The sequence below is a fragment of the Brachyhypopomus gauderio genome, chromosome 16 (genome assembly GCF_052324685.1).
Source record: "Brachyhypopomus gauderio isolate BG-103 chromosome 16, BGAUD_0.2, whole genome shotgun sequence".
In the NCBI taxonomy this organism is placed as follows: Eukaryota; Metazoa; Chordata; class Actinopteri; order Gymnotiformes; family Hypopomidae; genus Brachyhypopomus; species Brachyhypopomus gauderio.
The window spans coordinates 6,254,003-6,276,801 of NC_135226.1; the positions used below are offsets into that span (position 1 = coordinate 6,254,003).

The 22,799-nt window shown below is 42.8% G+C and overlaps 1 protein-coding gene across 1 annotated transcript; it reads left to right on the forward strand.

The window, feature by feature from the left end:
* The first annotated feature begins 1,702 nt into the window (after nt 1-1,702).
* On the forward strand, nt 1,703-2,638 carry LOC143478320 (olfactory receptor 52D1-like). Its single transcript, XM_076977279.1, has 2 exons — nt 1,703-2,027; nt 2,169-2,638. Exons 1-2 carry the CDS (start codon nt 1,703-1,705, stop codon nt 2,636-2,638), a joined length of 795 nt encoding a protein of 264 aa, XP_076833394.1.
* Nucleotides 2,639-22,799: the final 20,161 nt, after the last annotated feature.

Here is a 22,799-nt window from a genome sequence, read left to right on the forward strand (position 1 = left end):
ATTTGGTCATGGGGCGGATGATTGTACACCTTCCACCTCTAGACTGAAAACAGTTCCTTAGTGGGATTGAGGAAAGGCGAGTAGGGGGGGAGGAAAAGGGACATCACTCTTGGATAGTCTATAAACCAGTTTGTGATGACATGAGAATGATGGAATGCTACACTGTCACATCACAAATGTCCTCGTGTTTCCTCCCACCTGTTCCATTTCTGCTTCTGGAACCAGTTGTTGGTAGAGTTCATTCAAAAATGAAAGAAGGAGGTCACTGTTATAGGGACCAATCTGGCATTTGTGAAAGACCAAATCAGCACTTGAGATTGCAAGACAAATTATTATATTTGCTCCTCTCTGACTCGGTATATTACTGTACTTCATTTTATTTCATTGATCTATATGTGCAAAAATATGTATTACAGTAATAGCTTTTCAGCTGCCTTTGTTTTTGCTGAACTTTGCATTTTGTACAACATTTAAGGTTTTGAACCTTAGGTATTAATTTTTGACATGCTGTGTACAAGCAATTGTAAATAAGACAAAAATTATCCAGAATTTTGTTATTGGATAACCTAGAAAATGTAAGCATTATAGAAACATGTAAAATGCATTTGGTGCCAAAACAACATGAATTGTGCTAATTGTATAGCCACTGAAAACTGATGTTGTGTCTGTGTTCAGACTTTTGAAAATGTGACTACAGATTGGACAAAGGCATTTTAACAGTCGTACAAAACTGTAATACAAAGTGTGCACTGCATCACTGACACTTTACAACACATCCTACCTCTCAAGCAGTCTGCCCTGAAGAGTTAACTGTTTTTTCTGTCTTTAAGTACTCTTCAGCAGTGGGTTGTGTAGGAACACAATTCTGAGCTGATAAACCAGGACCAGCGTACAGAGCTGACAAAGTACCAGAGCAGGAATGAACAATGCTCTCCTAAAGGAGTATTCACATACTTTGAATAAAGTGAACAGAGATTATGCAGTACCCTGATACAGGCGCACAACCATAATGCTGCCAGTCATAGGATTTATACACCAGAATTGTTCATCTGCAATAAGCTCATCTTTACCCATGTGCAAACAGGGATATTTCTCTGTCACATCCCAATAACATACATCATTAAACATCTTGTAAAGCCAGCATTCTGAAGACCATAAAACACCAGTGCTTAACGTAATGGTTGATGTGAACAAACAACACAAAAGCCAGGCATAGCAGTGGAGCAGAGCTAGGCAGTCACTCAGGGACAGACGTCATACAACCTCTCGGCTTGGCAGTGTGCAGGTGAGGAGAGGAGGAAGGGGCGGAGCCTGTGAGTGGGAGTGGGTGAAAGAGGGTGTGTGTGTGTGTGTGTGTAGAAGTGGGTGTGTCCCTTGTTGGTACTTTTGCTCTGTGACACTTAAAGAGTTCTGTGATGTTTTCACTGGACACATACAGAATGCACACAAATTGAACATTTGGCACCTCACAAAAATGGTAAAGATTGTACAAAATTGTCAGAGTCTCAGTAGATGGGGAGTATATATTGCAGAAATTAATGAACAAAAATAAGCAACAAGTCTTGATGTATTTTTCTCCAGTTAAAATTTCTATACTGTTTAATTGGTCTGTAATAAGTATTCTTTGTTCAACATATTGGAATTAGAAGCTTTAACAATAATCAACTTTGTTTTATCAACACAGGCTTAAAATAATTCAAGAATGAACAACTTCACAAATGAATCGTCTATGCTGACACTTCAAGGCTTCAATATACCATCAGAAACCATCATCCCTTCAGTTTTCTTTGCCATACTTGGCTACATGATCATTCTGTTCTGTAACTCCGTCCTTTTATTAACCATAATTCTAAATAAGAGCCTTCATCAGCCCATGTACATGCTGTTGTTAAACCTGCCTGTAAATGATCTCATGGGCTCCACAGCTCTGTTTCCACAGGTTATCAAAGAACTCTTGTGGGATACCAGAACCATACCATTTTCAACCTGTGTTACCCAAGCTTTCTTTATACATGTATATGCAACAGGTGCAGTGTTTATTTTGACTGCTATGGCGTATGACAGATACGTTGCGATATGCCGACCAATGCGATACAACACAATTATGAATAGTACACACATAATGAGAATCATCTCCATGGTCTGGATTTCAAACATCGTTATGATAGCTGTGCTTTTCATCCTGCTGCTGCGTTTACCACGGTGTCGATCTCTCCTGACAAATACATACTGTGACAATCCCTCTCTGCTCCAGCTAACCTGTGGGAACATGGCTATTAATAATATATATGGACTATTGACTGTAGCTGTCTGTCAGGTAGCAACCGTAGGCCTAATTGCATTTACATACCTGCAGATTCTCATAGCCTGTTTCCGAAACAAAAGCTCAGATACGCATAGCAAGGCGCTGCAGACATGTGCGACACATTTAACAGTTTTCATCATTTTTGAATGTTTAGGCCTTTTTACAGTTATTTCATACAGGCTCACAGATAGTCCCCAACATTTAAGACAGTTTAGTGGTGTGGCCGCCATGATATTGCCTCCAACATTGAACCCAATCATCTATGGCTTACGGACAAAGGAAATTAGAACCAAAGTTTTAAAGTCTGTTAAGCGAATGGTCTATCCATCATAATCTGTAGACATGATGATGTTTTAAATAAAAATGATTTATTTCCATATTTATCAGACTTTACTCGCTGCAAGTAAAGTGCTCAATGAGGCAAGTCCTTCTGCATTTGTGTTTCTCATAAATTCGCATTTATGTTGATCTCCCATGTTCATTGAAGACCCAATGACCAAAATCTGAAATTCTAATGTTACCTGAAAATCGAATTAATGTAATCCAATTATGTTGTTTATTCAGTTAACTACTGTGCTCCCAAACAAACATGAATTCAGACTGGAGCTGGCAGATGTCAGGAAACCATATGCATTTAAAGTTTTCAATAAATCTTGACCTCAAAAAACATTAAATTCTTTACATGTTTTGTATGGTTTTAGGATGTCTACCCACTGCACTACTAACAAAGGCAGGACTGATAGGCCTGCTGTGGTTAAAGTATCAGCAGTACATACTTTCTTTGTGTTAAATCATATATGAGGAAAATGTTTTTCTTTTTAGGTCAGGGACAAATAAATAAATAAACCAATCACAATTTACACAAATTCAGGTTTAAAATAAGATCTACAGAAAGGAAACAAACTAGGGAAAATACATTTGTTTAATTTCCAGTTGACAAAGCAGATCTAATTAGTAATCCATAGCTGCAAATTAAGATTTTAATAAGAAGTGTTGCATTTTTCCTGTTCAGAGCTCAGTCTCCATGTTAGATGTGCTGTCTTTTCTAAAACACTGATTAACAGATTTTCTTTCCCTGATTTGACTGTTAGATTACCTTATCTGCCTTATGAATGGATCCGAAAAGTGAGCCATGACTATCATTAAAAAGAGCAATGGCGCCCTCTCCTGGAAAAATTGTTTTAAGGGTACATTTTTAAAATAACTGTTTGATGCTTAAAGGTGCACTATATAAATCTGGCTCAATTTTCAAACCATAACACTATATTCAACATTTAGAAGATACTTATATTTTAGATATTCAGTAGCTGCTTTTGGGTAAGCTACCACCTCCTATTTTTGGTATGGATGTTATACCAACTATGTGGTCTGTTTGTTTTTTTTATATACTGTATATGTCTACACTCTTGGTGTGCGGTCAATCTCGGTGTTTCACTAAAAATACTGTAGGTTGACTACATAAGGAGGATTTAGCAAAGCTATTGCTTGTAACAGTGTAGTTCCGGGGGTGCAGTGTGTGTGCGCAATGTATTTGTGAGTTGTGTGGTGAATGCCGTGTCAAATGCCCTCTGCAAGGGTCCATAACTTTATCAAGTTCCTTATCAAATTCAGACAAAGCAGAAATTCTTTGGCATTGGATTGGCAGGTGTGCTCGATGTAATTGTTGGGACACACAATGTCACCAAGGCAGTGATGGAGGCTTCCCACTTCACAAGCTGCTCATCACCCTGACCCTGCAGCAATGAGCCCTGTTATCTCTGGTTTAGGAACAGAAGAAAATAGGACCAAAGCTTTCAGGTTCATTAAACAAAGGATATATTCCTCAGAATCTGTAGACATAACATGCTGTTGTATTGTTTATGTCTAAAATTTTTAAATAATTTTTAATAATTTGAAATTATTAATATTGTTTTTCAAATCTTAGTGGCGTTTTTACTTTCACAGATGGCACTGGGAAGCCTTGGCTACTAGGTGCTGTATTTGATCTTCCATCTTTCTTCTTTTGATGTTATTTTAACACATTCAAAGGCATGTCCTTACCCTACCTAATAGAAAGCAATTTCATTCTTCTAATCAGTAACAAACTGTCTGCACTTTTTTTATGAACAGAAGATGGCAGCAGTTTGCAAATTATGATGAAATGTTTATTCTCCATGAGGTGACCCAGAAGCTGTCACACATAATTAACGTCATGCAATTTTAACGTCATGCAGAGTTTTTCATGTGGCACATGGTAGTGCATTAGCATCATATGAGTCTTTGGAGCTGTTTTGTACTTTTAACATAATTCATTGAAATGACCAGAACCTGTGTATACTTTTCTTAAATGTAAAACAGTAAATTATGGTTGTAAAAAATGCTGACTTCTGGAAGCATCTCTACATGGCACCCACTGATATGCTTCTTGTGAATCTTCCTACAATATCTTAATTGTGAGTTAATATGTTAATGGTTATATAGCTTATTCTTTCATACTTGCATAGTAGGGGAATGAGATCTGGCAGAGAAGAATACAACACCTGAACTACGCATTCTTTTTTTGCACATCTCACCCACTAGTTTCCACACACAGCAGGCACATGTCAAGCAAAGATCCAAAATATGTGTAAAACACATTTATAATGGCAAGATATTTTAAAGAAAATTGCAAGATGGCGCAGCCATGTTCTATGCTTGGCCATGGCTGAAGTGCCCTTGAGCAAGGAACTTAACCCCAACTGCTCCCCTGGCACTAGGGCTAGGGCTACCCACCGCTCTGGGTACATGTGTACCACAGCCCCCTAGTGTTCACTAGTGTGTGTGTGTGTGTTCTCACTGCCCAGATGGGTCAATTTCAAGGACAAATTCAAACTGAAGTGTAAATCACAGTTTCTTATCAGAAAGACATTCATAATGGCAAGAATGTTCTTATGTACAATACAGTTTTTCTGTATTCTTTGAATACTTTTTAAATTTGATTATTAATATATACATACATATACATACATACATAAATTTGGAATAAAGTGTACACGTGTACAGGAAAGTAGTCAAAATTGCACCAGTGCTGCAAAACTTTTTATTAAATTAGATCATGGTGTTGATAAAACAATGGGATATGGGTTATTTGTTTGTTACTTACTGTAATTTAGGCTTCTCTAAGCGATTGACTGTTCTGTCAGTGGCAAGCACAGTGGCCTCGGTCTGCCCTTCCCGAGATCTGAAAGGTCACACTGCTGAGGAACGTTGGCTCTAGTTTCCAGGAAAACTGTTTAGTTGTGTGGATTCAATGCTATGTGGATGGCTTTCAAGAGCTTGTGTTAATGTCACACACACCTTAAACTTTGATCTCTGTGGAAGTCTGTTCCCTCCTTAGCAGGTCACACTGACCTTCCTACCTGTAGATAGACCATAGGGATACTGTAGTTACATTGGTATGCAACAGTTTGGGCACCCCTGATAATTTTCATGATTTTACTTTATAAATCATAGATTGTTCAGATCACCAATTTCAGTTAAATACAGGTCCTTCTAAAAAAATTAGCATATTGTGATAAAGTTCATTCTTTTCCATAATGTAATGATAAAAAACTTCCTTATATTTTAGATTCATTGCACACCAACTGAAATATTTCAGGTCTTTTATTTTATTACTGTTTTTTAATTATTATTTATTTTAATACTGTATTTTAATAGCCTACTCTTTAAATTGTAATACTCTGTTTGTTTTTGCATACAGCTCATGAAAACCCAAAATTCATATCTCACAAAATTAGCATATCATGAAAAGGTTCTCTAAACGAGCTATTAACCTAATCATCTGAATCAACGAATTAACTCTAAACACCTGCAAAAGATTTCTGAGGCTTTTAAAAACTCCCAGCCTGATTCATTACTCAAAACCGTAATCATGGGTAAGACTGCCATTTCTGAACGAATAGGCTGTTCCCAGAGTGCTGTACCAAGGCACCTCAGTGGGATGTCTGTGGAAAGGAAAAAGTGTGGCAGAAAATGCTGCACAACGAGAAGAAGATTGTGGAGAAGGGCCGATTCCAGACCTTGGGGGACCTGCGGAAGCAGTGGACTGAGTCTGGAGTAGAAACATCCAGAGCCACAGTGCACAGACGTGTGCAGGAAATGGGCTAGAGGTGCCGCATTCCCCAGGTCAAGCCACTTTTGAACCAGAAACTGACAGAAGCGGAAATCAAGGTGCCAGAGTCTGGAGGAACACTGGGAAGAAGGAAATGCCAAAATGCCAGAAGTCCAGTGTCAAGTACCCACAGTCAATGATGGTCTGGGGTGCCGTGTCAGCTGCTGGTGTTGGTCCACTGTGTTTTATCAAAACCACTGCTAAATGGTTTACTGACCATGGTATTACTGTGCTCAATTGGCCTGCCAACTTTCCTGACCTGAATCCCATAGATAATCTGTGTGATATTGTGAAGAGAAAGTTGAGACGCAAGACCCAACACCTCAGCAGTGCCACAGGCTGATTGCCTCCATGCCACGCCGCATTGAAGTAATTTCTGCAAAAGGATTCCCTACCAAGTATTGAGTGCATAACTGAACATAATTATTTGAAGGTTGACTTTTTTTGTATTAAAACACTTTTCTTTTATTGGTCGGATGAAATATGCAAATTTTTTTAGATTTTTTTTCTTTTTTGCCAATATCCTCAATGTTAAAACAATAAAAGGCTTGAACTACTTCAGTTGTGTGTAATGAATCTAAAATATATGAAAGTCTAATGTTTATCAGTACATTACAGAAAATAATGAACTTTATCACAATATGGTAATTTTTTTAGAAGCACCTGTATATCATAGCCTATAGCAGACAAACACAGTGATATTGGAGAATTGAAATTAAGTTTATAGGATTTTCAGAAAGTGTGCAATAATCTTTCTTGTGATTTTATTGTTTAATTTTTCCTGTTTTCTTTTTTTTTTTTCTTTTGTGTTTTATTGAGTTAACCCCACTATTGGTTATTTGAATTGGTGGGTTCTTGTTCAATGCAAGTTTGTATTGTGTTTTTTTTTTTTTTTTTGACTGGCTGTAGTATATGCTGTGGGTAGGTCTTGAGGGTAGGTCTTGGACATTATATAATTGCTTGTTATTAACCAAGTGTGTCTTTTCTGTTCCTTCAAAATGACCCTGTGCATGTGGTGTCCATGGCTGATTGTCTACCTCAGGGCTATTCAACTATATTTTTATGCGGGCCAGATTTGGCAGAGAGCTCTGACCTGTGGGCCAGACAATTTTCAGACCTATACCAATACTGTCATAGTGGATGTAAAATTGAAGCAAAACTACAACGTAAATTGTTGATGGGGGGTGGGGGGGTCTACCTTCTTGGGAGATTTCTTTTTATTTTTGTGCACTTGGGCTGTGTGTGTGTGGACTGGTTTTCTTTTTTTAAGATTTTTTACAAAATTTTGTAAGTGTGGCTTGTACAGTCTCTGTCACGGTACGGCGGCCCCCTACTGGTCGCCCCCGTCTACAGCAGCAGCTTCTCCTGTGGGTGTGGTGTTGTGTTCGTCCCTCAGGTGGGCGGAGCCCGCGATCCGTCTCACCTGAGGGTCGTTTGTTCATCTATATATGTCTTGTCTTTGTACCAGTTGACTGCTGGTTATTATATCCTTAATTCGGATCAGTTCATGGGTTTTGGTTTGCGCACTTTACATATTAAACCATCCTTTTTCCCTGAGACTTGGCGTGATCGCTTCCATTTATTTTCGCTCACCCTGCCCGTCACAGAATAACCAGCCACTTTCGGAAGCCGCCAGTCTCCTTTACTTTCTCCTTCGTTCGTGGTCATGTCTCGTGGTAAGTGTTTGTCTGCGTGGTGTTTTGTTTGAAGAGCTTCGCCATGCTTTTGTGTTGTGTGTGTGTGTCTGTGTGTGTAGCACGGCGAGGACCAGGGCAGTCTGCCCTGAGACAGCTCTTCATGTCCGTTGTTTGTGTGTCGGAAGAGTTTCGCCGTGCGTTTGTTTTGTGTGTTGCACGGCGAGGACCAGGGCGTCTTCCCTGTATACTCTTCATGTTTTGTGTGGGTGAAGTGTACGTGTGAATGGGCGTGTGGACCAGTGTGCGTGCTCGTGGTGTTATATGTTTAGTGTTTCGTGTGTGACACGGGTGCCGCTCATCACTGTCGCCTCGCTCCCCTGTCGTCTTGTGTTTTGTGTGGGGGAGCGACTGCGAACCTGAGCGGCACGTCACAATACTACCGAGCGCGCATGTAAGAGTCCCGTTCGTTCATTGTTTGTACACTGTTTTTTGTTTGTGTAGTCTTTGCGTGTGTGTTGTTCTCGCGTGCCTGTGATATGTTGTATGTAATTCCACACATGCTCCTCCCCCTTGAGTGTGTGTTGGGGGTGGACCAGTGATGGTCCCGTGCCACGGAGAGTGGCACGGAGGGCGTCGCTCCAGAGGGAGGCCCTGACCAGGAACGTGGGGGGTTCTCCTGAGCAGGTGGAAGTCCCCTGCTGAGATGGAGACCCCTCCCCCATTGTAGGGGGGATCAGGGTAGTGCGCGTATGTGTATTGTGTTGGTGTGTGTGCATTTGTGTTTTATGTGCAGGTGTTTCTCCCTGGCGGTGGATCGTGGCGTTCCTGGGCCTTGTGGAGGTCTCCACCTGGCAGGAGCCCCCTTATGTTGTGGGGTGACCGGAGCCCGGTCTTAAAGAGCCCCTCCGTAGAGGGTTGGGGCCCCGGATGTTTGGGGACCATGGGGCTCCGGTCTGAAGAGCTCCTGCACAAGACGGAGACCCTTCCACGGGGTCCTGGGGGTGACGTAGCCACGCCCCAGGGAGGTAACTTGCACACACATACACCCCGGACGGACAAGGAGCCGTGGCCCGTTGTCCTCGCACCTGTGGGGCTATGCGGCTTAATGCCGGTTAGGGCGTGAGGGCTCTGTGACCGACCGGGGCGTGGTTTTGTCTTGTTGATGGCCCAGTCGGTCCAGGGTCCCACCCAGGTAGGCGAGCTAACCTGTGTTTGTGTTTTAGCTCTGGAACTACAGGGGGTGTGTCCCTTGTCCCTGCCTGCCTGCCCCTTTGTTTTGTGTGCTGCTGCTGTAGGCCGCACAGCCGGTGGAGGGGAGTGCGGCTTGGAGGGGGGATCTGTCACGGTACGGCGGCCCCCTACTGGTCGCCCCCATCTACAGCAGCAGCTTGTCCTGTTGGTGTGGTGTTGTGTTCGTCCCTCAGGTGGGCGGAGCCCGCGATCCGTCTCACCTGAGGGTCGTTTGTTCATCTATATATGTCTTGTCTTTGTACCAGTTGACTGCTGGTTATTATATCCTTAATTCGGATCAGTTCACGGGTTTTGGTTTGCGCACTTTACATATTAAACCATCCTTTTTCCCTGAGACTTGGCGTGATCGCTTCCATTTATTTTCGCTCACCCTGCCCGTCACAGTCTCCAGCAGTGATGTCAGTAACTCTAATCTTATCACTTATTGTCAGTAATGAGTAATATAACGAGTTACTATTTCCAGTCCAGTGATCAAATTAAAGTTACTTATCCAAGTAACTGTGTGTTACTTTTTTTGTCCTTAGTAAAATATACATTTTTGCTTTCTTCTTGGCTCAGTTACACTTTTGCATCTGACCGTAATGCTGTTAAAAATAGACTTCCAATAAAGTGAGTATTAGAAAAACTAATTTTGCTGCTGAATGTTACTACTAAAGTAACTAATCTAACGTATTTACTTTTAAAATTTTACCCCACAGAATTTTTCACATCAGTTTACCATCCCATCCTTAGTTGGGCAGTGCCCAAAAGTGGCCATCTGGTTGGGAGGACTGGTGCTTAATTGCTTGCTTGACATGGGGTCTATAGTCGAGAGTTTCTTTCATCAACACCTTCAGGGGTACTTGCATCCTTATCGGTGGTTGCAGGTTTGTGCAGCTAATGGACTAGAAATCCCTTATGTGGGATATGTTGAACTTACTGTAGTGGAACTTGGAAAGTCCCTCCCTAATCATGGTTGGTTGGTAATTAAAGATTCTTTAGATGCTGGTACACCCACGATTCCCTGTGTGTTGGGCATAAATGCTATTCAAGAGTGTTATCAGGAACTTTTTTATCAACATGGTCCTGCTGTGTTTGATCTTCCCCCAGCTGTGTATGCGTCGTCAACTTGGCAGGAAGCTCTGCAGTACTGTCATCAGGCTTCTGATGTTCCCTCTATGGGAGCCACAGGGGTAGCTAGAATAAGGTGGTGAAGGCCTCTATATATAACAGCAGGTACATTCAAGATGGTTGCAGCTACATGTACCAGTCAGCTCAGTGAGTGTATTTAGTGGAACCTTCTGATAGTTTGGGTCCTTTGCCTGATGGCCTGTTGGTTTCTGTCTCTCTAGTGAAGGTAGATGGTATATGTGCCAGTGGTAAATAAAAAAATTTAATGTAAATGTGCCATATTTTGTCAATTGTGATTTTTTTCACCGCAATCGAAATTTGTTCTCTGCTTTTAACCCATCTGTGCAGTTAGAACACACACACACACTAGTGATTACTAGGGGGCTGTGGATCACACGTGCCCAGAGCGGTGGGCAGCCCTAGCCCGGTGCAAGGAGATGTGGGCTGCACCAGGGAGGCCTTACCCTCACATTATCCCTTAGGTTTGTTGACTAGAATGCATGTTGTGAGTCTGCCTGTGGGAGTTATAGAGGTGAATGAATCCTCTCTGGTGGCCACCCAGGTTCAGGTTCATACAGCTCCATTTTGGTGTAGATTGAGACTTTAGTTTTGTCTGTGCTGTCTCAAGTAGATCAGGGAAAGGTACAATCTCTCCCTGGGAAGTATTCTGCTGTGTTTTCCCTTTCAGAAGGAGATATTGGTTGCACTAGGTTAATTCCCCACGATATTCTCTTGCTGGACAATGTGCCAGTGAGACAGAGGTACAGGCGTATCCCTCCATCTAAGTCAGGGCCGGCCCTTCCATTAGGCGATATAGGCAAATGCTAGGGGTGCGTGCTGTCCAGGGGGGCGCTTGCGTGCATGCGGTTTTTTTTTTTTTTTTTTTAACAAATGAACAATTAATAAATGTGAAAACAAGCAAAGTCCACATAATCATAATTTCATTGTTTAATAATATTAGTCAAATTAATAATTCTTATAATAACAACACACGACACCTATCACCCGCGCGCCAACCTGGCCAAGGCATTTGTAAAGATGTCAAAAAGGCAGAAGTCCTCTGGTGCCCAGGGTAGAAAAATGAGAAACGTGGAGGAGGAAAGGCGGCAAAAAACAGTTAATATAATGGTAATATGTGGTGAATTACTATACCATTGGCGAAGCGTCAGGGACTTCAACGCCATCTCTGAAGGTTAATTGATCTTAAAAAGGATGATTTATCTATTATATGTAATATATGTTAATAACGCTTCACCAATAATTTGTATTTTTCCTATAAATCGGCTTTCAAATCCACTTTTCGTACTTGTGCTTGAAAAAAACCTCAGCGGTGAAATAAAAAATCAACCAATCAGAATATTTCACACCGTTGTTTCTAGGTAAAAGAGAGAAAGGCCCTTTTACTTAGAGAGCTTTTATTATAGATTGGCAGTTTTATCAACCAATCATATCATCGAATTAGAATCGTGGGGGCGTGCTCCAATGGTCTCTCATTTTTATTTGAAACAAATCCAAAATGTTGCCAATCTGTAGCTGTGGTGTTTTTCTTTGAAACCAGCTCGCTTAACTCACAATAGGGCTGGGTATCGATTCAAATTCCAAGAATCGATCCGATTCCGATTCTGAAGATTAAGAATCGATTTATTTCGATTTAATCCAATTTAATCGATTCGATCTGATTCGATCCAATTCGGGGTTTAGTGTTATTAAAAATGTATTTGAGCTGTTTCCTGACTATGTACAGAAGCAACATGTTAAAACTAGTATTATATCGATATTATTTAGCAAATAGTTACTGGTAGTTGGTAGTTACTGATGGCTGGAAGACTGGTGAAAAGGGTAATCATAAATCTACCTTCAATAAAGGTAATCCAGGACAATAAACAGGACATATTTGAAGTGTCTGCAACAGTGGACTCCTACTGGGACACTAACCAGTGCATTATTATTATGATTGAAATAATTAAGAATTCACTCAAAAGCTGTTGCTACCAAATGCATTTTTATTTTAAAAGTGCTCACACTTAATAAACTGAAAGTATAAAATGTTTAACGTGTATTTTTCTTTAAAGTGCGAATATAAGAACAGAACTGTCATGTTACGGTCCCCGACCCCTCCCTTTTGGGCGTGTGTTAACGTTGTCTGCGTCTACTTGTCTGCGTCTGTAGATCTCCGTGGGTGCGGGTGCGTCTTGTGATAATCCGTCTCACCTCGTGGGGTTTGTGCATTCGCGCAGCGTCCTGTGCTCGTCGTTGTTTGAGTCACACACGTTCTATGGTAATATTTAAGTCATTTGCTTTTTATTTGTTTCTTTAATAGTGACACAATCAACCCGATGATTGATGATACAGGGGGCACCAACCAAAATCTCGCCTAGGGCACCACATTGATCAGGGCCGGCTCTGATCTAAGTATGCCTCTGTCAGGGCTCATATTTGACAGCTGCTTGAGAGCCAGAATGTCCAGGACAGTTGTAGTCCTTATGCCTCACCTACTGTCCTGGTTAAGAAATAGGATGGTAACCTCTGTATGTGTGTTGATTACTGTCAGCTTAACAATAAGACTAGGAAGGATGCATTCCCGTTGCCTAGGATCAATGAAAACTTTAGATGCCTTATCAGGTGCCCAGTGGTTTTCAACTATGGATTTGGCCAGTGGGTACCATCAGATTTCAGTTACCAAGGGTAACCGCCCAAAGTACTCCTTCTGTACTCCTTTGGGTTTATTCCAATTTAATCGGATGCCTTTTGTCTTGTGTAATGCCCCTAGCACCTTTCAGAGACTGATGGAAAAGTGACCAGAACTGCCTTAATGACATGATTGTGTTTTCGTTTACTATAGATCAGTATTTGAGAACTCTGCGATTCCAGCAGCCCTATCCTCTGCCTTTAACTTCTCCCACTCTCCGAGACAGACTGGCAGGGGTGGAGGCACAGGTTTGCTCTTGTCACTCCACTTTCATTCTCACATCTCTCTATATCTTCTTTTGAATATCATGCTGTTACTGTATCTTTCCCCACTAAACTGCATATAATTGTCATTTACCGCCCTCCTTCTCTTCTAGGTAACTTCCTAGACGAGTTGGATGTTCTTCTGAGTCTCTTCCCCATTGATGGAACCCCATTGATTCTCCTCAGTGACTTCAATCTTCCATCGAACAAGCTGCAGTCATTATGTCTCGAACCGCTGCTCTCATTCTTCAACCTTGCTCTCAACCTGACCCCTCCAACGCACAGAGCAGGCAACATCCTAGACCTGATCTTCAGCAGACCGGCCCCAGCGCTGGATATGACCGTAACCCCCATGCACTGCTCAGATCATCACTTTCTATCTTTCCCATTCTCCCTTACTGCTCTCCCTGTCAATGCATCTCCTTCAGGCTCGTCATTCTCACGACGTAACCTGCACTCCATCTCTCACTCATCTCTGGCTTCAACTATCCTTACTACCCTTCCACATCCTGATTCCTTTCTATCTCTTTCCTTGGATACAGCCACAGATACATTGCTTTCTTCACTCTCGTCTGCAGTTAACCTTTTGTGTCCTCTTTCCTTCAGGCCAGCCAGGTCCTCCCCACCTGCCCCGTCAGCATCGGAGCACTGGCGTTTTGGTTGTTTCCTCTCCTGGTCACACTGCACCAGCTCCTTAAACACCTATGTTATGACTCTCACCTTCCTAGACCTAGCCGAGGGTCGTAACAGTCTCCATGGATCTGTTACCCTTCATCACGTTCATCATGAACAGCTCCTTGTCATCAGGCCAGGACCCAGCTGCATTCAAGACTACCAGAGTGGTCCCAATTCTGAAGAAGCCCACCCTGGACAGCTCAGATGTCTGCAACTACCGACCGGTATCACTCCTTTCTTACCTATCAAAAATTCTTGAGCGTGCTGTATACAACCAACTGTCTCTCTTTCTCACTCAGAACCTGCTCCAGGTTTCTTGTACCACTGCTATGCTGATGACACTCAACTAATGCTTTCCTTCCCACCATCTGATACTCAGGTTTGCAGCCGTATCTCGGCATGTCTAAGTGACATCTCTTCATGGATGGCAGCTCAGCATCTAAAGCTCAATCCCAGCAAGACTGAGCTGCTGTTCATCCCTGGAGCTACAGGTCCTCAGCAGGATCTTGCCATCTCATTCGAGAACTCTTTGATTGTTCCGTCTAAAGATGCAAGAAACCTTGGGGTGACTCTGGATGACCAGTTGTCATTCTCTGCCCATATTACGAACCTGACTCGGTCATGCAGATACTTTTCTCTACAACATCCGACGTATCCGACCCTTCCTTTCTCAGGAGGCCTCCCAGGTGCTTGTCCAGTCTTTTGTCATTTCAAGGCTCGACTACTACAACTCTCTCCTGGCTGGTCTTCCTCTGCAGGCCATCAGGCCCTTGCAACTGATCCAGAATGCAGCAGCAAGGCTTGTCTTCAATCTACCCAAGTTCACTCATGTCACTCCACTGCTGCGCTCCCTTCACTGGCTTCCCGTGGCTGCTCGCATACAGTTTAAAATTCTGATGCTTGCCTACAAAGCCAAAAATGGACCAGCTCCTTCATACCATATGGCAATGGTCAAGAGTCGATCCGCACCTCGAGCCCTTCGCGCTTCAAGTACGGCTCGGCTTGACCCCCCATCCCTCAAGATTCATGGAAGACACGCGACAAGATGCTTCTCTGTCCTGGCTCCCAGATGGTGGAACGAACTTCCACTGGCTATCCGAACAGCGAACTCTCTCACGGTTTTCAAACGCAGACTGAAGACCCATCTCTTTGTAAAGCACTTATAAGCACTAATCTACTGAAGTATTGGTATAAATCGTAATTGCACTTTATCTCTGGGAACACTTGCTAATGTAGTCTTGTAGGTATTTCAGTCTTGCTAGGTATTGCTCTATGTCTAATCTTATATTTTGTTGTCTTCTTTCTAGGTATCAGCACTGGAAACTGTTTATGGCAGTGCTTGAGCTTGAGTAGTTTGGACTTAAACCTGTTTATACTAGATAGAGATGCATATTCTGACTAAACACTTAGCACTTTTGTAAGTCGCTCTGGATAAGAGCGTCTGCTAAATGCCATAAATGTAAATGTAAATGTAAATGAGTAGCTTGGACTTGGTGTGTCTCGACTAGGTCAAGCAGGGTTGAAGGCCAAGTTGGAAAAATGTTGTTTCTTCTGACGTCAAGTATCTGAGTTATCTAGAGTCGGATAAGGGGGTGTCCACAGACCCAAAGAAGTTATCTGCTGTGGCTAATTGGCCTCCTCCCACTACAGTTTCTGAGTTATGCTCCTTCCTTGTAGGCATGGGCGATATATCGAATATACTCGATGTATCGATGTATGTTATCTTTGAGATATAAAATGTTATATCGCAAACATCGAGTATAAATTTGCTTCTATCTGCCAGCGTGAAAGCTGCTTTGGTGTTTAGTTCAAATCCCCCTCTTAGTTCACCAACATTGGTCCCCCCCACCTGTGCTGCTGGGGGTGTATGTGTATGTAGAGATGAGACATTGAGGTGCAGAGAGCGAATGTCAAAGAGAGTTAGTATTAAGCGCTAAGGAACAAGACACAGGCAGATGAATTGCTTCAAAAGAAAACAGCACAGGTACTGAGAAAACTAATAACAAAGCAAGTTGGCAATGTTAGGCGCCAAGAAACAAGATGGAGATGGACGAATTGGTTCTGAAGAAAAACAGCACTGGATCCATTGTCTGACAATGGTTTGGGTTTCACCAAGATGGTGTGGAACAAACAACCGTTATTTGTAAAATATGATGCAAACATATTGCAGCAAAAGGTAGCAGTACCACAAATCAGTTTCACCATTTGAAAAGCCACCCATTACAGAATGAAGAATGCCTGAAACTCAGCATGTCCACCAAATAAAACGCAAATGCAACCAGCCCAGAAGCAAAGGCTGCTTTCGTTTTCAAAAGCAATCCCATATGACAAAAAAAGTTCAAGATAGTTTGAAATCACTGCTGCTATATCCACCTACATCGCTAAAGACATGACCCCAGTCATTGTATTAGAAAGGCCTGGATTCAAAAACCTCCTTATAAGACACCAAAATATGAATTGCCCTGTTGCAAATATTTTGCAGAAAAATCTCTGCCCAAGTTATACTTTTCATCAAGAGAAAACTTGACTCACCATCTAAGAAATGTGACCCACTTCTCCACAACTACCGATCTGTGGTCCAGTAGAACATGTCTTACTGTTCATTACATTGACAAGTCGTGCCTACAAACCTGCTTTTTCCCAGAGGATCACACTGGTGAGATCACGGAACTAACATAGTCAAAGCTGTGTGCCTGAATAATTGGACTAGGCTGCAGCTTGCGATTGGTGAGTCCTCCTCTGTCCTAATGAGAAAATGCTTAATTCATAATGTCATGGATGAGCTGTGAAACTTACGCCAATCACACACACTCATACACCCAGTCACTCAAACAAGCGCACAGGTGCAGAGGCAACTATCTGCCGGCATTTTTTAAACTCCAGCTGACCTACTGCGTGAGTAGCACTGCATTTACACTCCCGTTTGCTGTCGGTTTACCTGGTGTAAGCATTCCACATCTCGCCATTTGTTTATGTCCTGTTAGGGATAAAGCGCACCACTCCCTATCACCCACAGATGGATGGACTCGTCGAGCGGTTCAATCAGACCCTCCTGAACATGCTTAGACAGTTTGTGGATGACAGCGGAAAAGAGTGGGACCAGTGGCTACCCTACCTGTTGTTCGCGTACAGAGAGGTCTCCCAAGAGTCAACAGGGTTCTTTCCTTTCGATCTGTTTTACGGACGCCAGGTGCGGGGCCCACTGGACGTGCTGGAGACCTGGGCCAGAGAGGCAACGGAGCAGACGGACATCACCTCCTACGTCTTGAAGATGAGAAAAGCTGACTGCTGTGACTGTCATGGCCCAAGAAAACCTCCTCAAGTCCCAAGATCGACAGAAGGCATGGTCTTCCAGCACACGCAGCTTCCAGCCTGGTGACCAGGTACTGCTGTTGTTGCCCAGCTCTGACAACAAGCTGTTGGCGAAATGGCAGGGGCCCTACACCGTGACACGCAAGATAGGAGAGGTGACCTATGAGATCAACATGCCAGACTGCCAAATGAAACATCAAGTCTTCCATGTCAACATGTTGAAGCGGTGGACAGAGCAGGTGGAGCTAGAATTACAGTCAGAGCCATAGCAGGAGGCATCAGCACTGTTCATCCGAGCAGTCAAAGAGGAGGAAGAATACAGCGAACGGTATCTGCAAGGTCAAGAGGAGGAGAGCCAGCTGGACTTCAGCCATCTCGAGAGGAGCGCCAGCATGACCTCTACAACATCCTGCCAGAGGGCCCCTTCACTCAGCGACCTGGGCAGACCGAGCTGGTGGAGCACCAGGTGGTACTCAAGGATGACAACCCCTTGCAGCAGCCTTGCTATAGGGTGCCAGAGCGACTGCTACCTGTCATGAAGGTGGAGCTGGACATGATGCTTCAGGTTTGTCCTTCAGCGAGTGGAGCAGCCCAGTCATCCTGATCCCCAAGAAAGGCAGCAGCCTGAGATTTTGCTTGGACTTTCGCATAGTCAATATGCAGGCAAAGTTTGACCCATACCCCATGCCAAGGGTCGACGACCTCATTGAACGTCTGGGCAAGGCCAGATACCTAAGCACACTTGACTTGTGCAAAGGTTATTGGCAGGTGCCACTGGCAGAGGACAGCAAAGAGCTCACTGCCTTCAGAACACCATTTGGGCACTTTCAGTTCACGGTTCTTCACTTCAGCCTGCATGGGGCACCAGCGAGCTTCCAGCAACTGATGGACAGAATCCTCATGGGGGGCGGAGGGTGTTGATTCCACAGCAGCGGACCTCTCACCATTTGCTCTGTCGGACTCTCCCCGACTACCCCCAGGCTGTGTAGACATCCTTTTAGGAGTACTACCTCGTTTAGATACATAAGAGACGAGAGACAGTTATCTGTTGAACTGGTAGCCACACTACCCCGCTGCAGCTCGCTCACACATACACACTGAGCCAACAGTGTACCGAACGCAGAGGGGGAGGGGATCCGCCTTTATTATAACCTTTTTAGTATAACCTTCCGCTTGACAAAGTAGTGTCAAGTTAACCACAGAAATAAATACAACAGTGACATACATTGCATTCAACACCCCCACTCAATGATGCCACTCACTATGGTCATAACCTTAGTTTCCAAACATATATGAACAAAATTTTTCAATCTTGGCCCTTGTGGCAGATTTTGTGAACACATCTGCAACCATATTTTCTGTAGGACAGTACACCAACACAATTTTTCCTTGTGAAATGTTGGACCTTATGAAGTGGTACTTAATGTCCACGTGTTTGCTCCTCTGTCGATTCACATGGTTCTTTGCAAGGCGTATAGTCCCCTGGTTGTCCTCAAACACTCTCACTGTTTGCTCAAAAGTGTGGTCCATGTCCTGTAGTAGTTGTGATAGATAGAGCGCTTCTTGGATAGTAGCTGCCAAGGCTACATATTCAGCTGCCAAGGCTTCACATGTTGACAGAGAAACTGTTTGCTGTTTTCTTGTTTTCCATGAAACGACAGCACCATTATGACTTAGGCTGAAACTATAGCCTGTAGTGCTCTTTCTGTCGAGAATGTCATTGGCCCAGTCTGCATCTGAGTATCCCATCAGCTCTAGTTTGTTGTCACACTTTTCATAACTCAACTGATAGTTTACAGTTCCTTGTAAATATCTATACACATGCTTCAAAGCTGTCATATGTTTCTCCCTTGGATCAGACATGTGCTGTGACAGTTTACTCACGATCCAGCTAATATCAGGCCTAGTACAAGTCATGATGTAGATGTTCCCCGTCTGGAGTTAGGTCACATTTGAGTTCACTAGGAGTGGCTCTGGTCTTACACTCCGCCATGCCAAATCTTTTCAGTATGTCCTTTATGTACTTTGACTGGTTCATTTTGATGGAACCGTCTTTTTGGGTGAAATCAATCCCAATGAAATGGGTGAGATGTCCAAGGTCTTTCTTTTTAAACTTACATTTCAGTTTCTCCTTGACCTCTCTTAGACACATTTCATTGCTTGCAGCCACAACTATATCATCGACCCATACTAACAAAATTCATGGCCAAGAACTCATGGAGCATCATATTCCAATTTCTGCCTGATTGTTTGAGACCATAGATAGATTTATTCAATTTGCACACAAATTGCACTCCGTCCTCTGACTTAACCTGGAAACCTTCGGGTTGGTCCATGTATATCTCATGGTCAATGGGTGCGTGTAAGTATGCAGCCTTAACGTCCATCTGGTTTAGTGTAAGGTCATGTTGTGCAGCTAGTTGTATCAGTACACGTAATGATGTTAAGTTTGCAGTCGGAGAAAATGTCTCTGAATAGTCAAGTCCCTGTACCTGACTATATCCCTTTGCCACATACCTGGCTTTATATGTCTCATTCCCTTCATCATCTTCCTTGAGAGCATATACCCACCTTCCCCCCACTGTCCGCCTACCCTCTGGTAATGGCACTAGTGAGAAGGTGTTATTTTCTTTAAAGGAGGACATTTCTTCTCTCATAGCCTTTTTCCATCTATCAGCTACCGGTGATGTTACAGCCTCCTTGTAGGTCTGTGGTAGTCCAATTGCAGCTCTGTAGCAGTAATCAATGTTTAATTCACTACTCTGCACTGCACATTCATAGTCCTCCAAGTATTTGGGTTTCTTTCTGACCCTTCCTGTAGTATGCAAAACTCCTGAGCCTGAACTTTTTCTGAGCGGGGGGGGGGGGGGGGGGGTGGAGTGTTAGCGTACCATATTTAGAATATTTAATAATTAATCTTTAAATTAATTAATAATAAATAAGTCAGGTATTCATTATAGTGAAATAAAAACTAATTTCTATTAATATTCTGAGAAAATGCTGTAACCTAAAGATTTATATTAGACACAATATGTTAAAAACAGGCATGATTAATTATTTATTCATTACTGTTAGTAAATTATAGGATACCAGACAACTCAAAGAAATTATGCAAATAAAGTTTAAAAGAATTACAAGTATTATGATTATAGTTAGTTTATATATATAAAATTTAATAAATTTAATAAATATTTTGTGTTGGTTTATTAGGACATACATTTTGTGCTTTTGTTCATGTATTACACCTTACGCCGTAAGGCGGCCAGGATGAACCAGACCATCTGACCACCTGTACCGGCTCAAAAAAAAGCACTCTTATATTTCTGATAAAAATTTTACTTAATCAGAATAAAGATAAAATACTGAATTTATCTTGTAGCTACCTCTGAAGCTCTTCCGATGTCTGAAATACAGGCGGTCCCCGGGTTATGACGTTGATCCGTTGTAAATCGATTTTCGGTGTAAATCGGAACATACGTACATACTGTACGTAAATAAGGTACTATACGCAGTTATCCTAAAGCTAGGCTTTTGGCCAATACCTTTATCCATAGCTGCGTTTAACTAATCCTGACGCCGCGCACACCAAACACCAAGTTCCGTTTACGACGCAGAACCACTTAGGTCCAAACGAGGCTTTATACAGTAAATGGGAGATGTGTAGTAACCACGAAAAATCGTAACTTGGGAACCTCGTAAGGATCATAAGGATCATATTTCGGCCTCAAAACAGATAGCATGCGCGCGCGTGTGGTTTATCATTATGATTTGACGGATTTTCCCCCCCCTCAATTTTTTTTTTCTCGCGGACAGGTACGCCGGAATTCCGGCGTGGCGCCTGAAAACTATCAGGCCTGAGTATGTGTAGTCTGTGCATCAGTAGTTGGATCGGTATCACCCTCCAGTTCTGAGTCTCTCTCTATTTCTGTGTCTGTGTTTTGTTTCTTCTGTTAGTGACTGGTTAGTCTGACTTGGTGTAGTTACCCATTCTATAAAGTGGTCTTCTGGTTGGTCTCTGTCAGTCTGTGTCTGTCTCTCAGTCACGTTCCTTCCAATGAAGTGGACCAGTCTGTGTTTCTGAACCTTGTTTGTCTCTGGAAAATAAACCATATATGCAGGTGAGTGACGATCAAAACCAACAAAAATTCCCTTTTTGCCTTTAGGATCAAGCTTCTTCTTGTTTTGTTCATACACCATGCATTCAGAGCCAAACTTTTTCATTTTGGATAGATCTGGTCTCTTTCCAGTGAAAAGGAAACATGGTGTCTCCCCTGTTCTCTTACAGTAACACCTGTTTCTTATAATTGCAGCTGTTCTGGCTGCGTAAGGCCACAGCTCTTTGGGTAGACCTGACTCTATTAGCATACATCGGACCATTTCAAAGAGTGTGCGCCAATTCCTCTCTGCCGTCCCATTTTGATGGGGAGAGTAGGGCGCTGACCTTTCATGCTTTATAGCATTGTCCCTCAACAATGACTGGTACTCCTCTGACACAAACTCTGTCCCATTGTCTGATCTCAGACGTTTTACTTTACCATAAGGAGTTGTGTCCGCTAAGAACTGCTTAGTTGCCTCAACTGCTTTGTTCTTGTACCTAAGGAAATACACATAAATAGCGCCGGAAAAATCATCAGTGAAAGTGATGGCATATTTGTACCCTCCAAATGATTCTGGTGCAATAGGACCACCTAGGTCTGTATGTACTAGCTCTAATGGCTCCTTGGCCCTCACATCACTTTGTCTGTTTCTAGTTTGAGTAAACTTACCCTCTAGACAAATCTCACATTGGTTGGGTCTGTTCGTTTTACCTTTGATTTTCATCCCATTTACAACTGTTTCGAGTTTAACAAGATCATCATAATTGCAATGACCCATTACCTCATGCCATGTTTTCAGATCAAAAGATACATTGCAGGTGTCCTCGCTGCCTATACCTTTCTTTGCGACAACGTCCAAGTAGTACAGTCTGTCCTTTACTTTGATTTTACACATTGTGCCATCAGGAAGAATCATCTTGTTGTTATCTTTCTCAAAGTTGAATCTTGCCCCCTTTGAAGCAGCTGCATCCACAGACAGGATGTTCTGTGGGTATCCTGGAATCAGAAGAGCATCTGTGAGCTTGACTCTCGCCACTTTCCCGTTGCAGTCTGTCAACTCAAACTGTGCATCCCCTCTTTTTAGGACGCTGCCGGTGATCCGTGTTCCATCCGCCAGCTGCATGACGTGATTCTTGGGTTGGAATGTCTCGTCAAATCTGATGAAGGCACTCTCATCGGTTATGATGTGTGCTGAGGCGCCGCTGTCTACCAGTAGACCTTGTTGCTGTGTTTCGTGGGGCTGCCATTCACTAACCCAGAGCACAAACGTCTCTTCTTCGTTAGTTGATTCGTGCCTTTCTTTAACACAAAAAGTTCTTTGTTTAGCATCT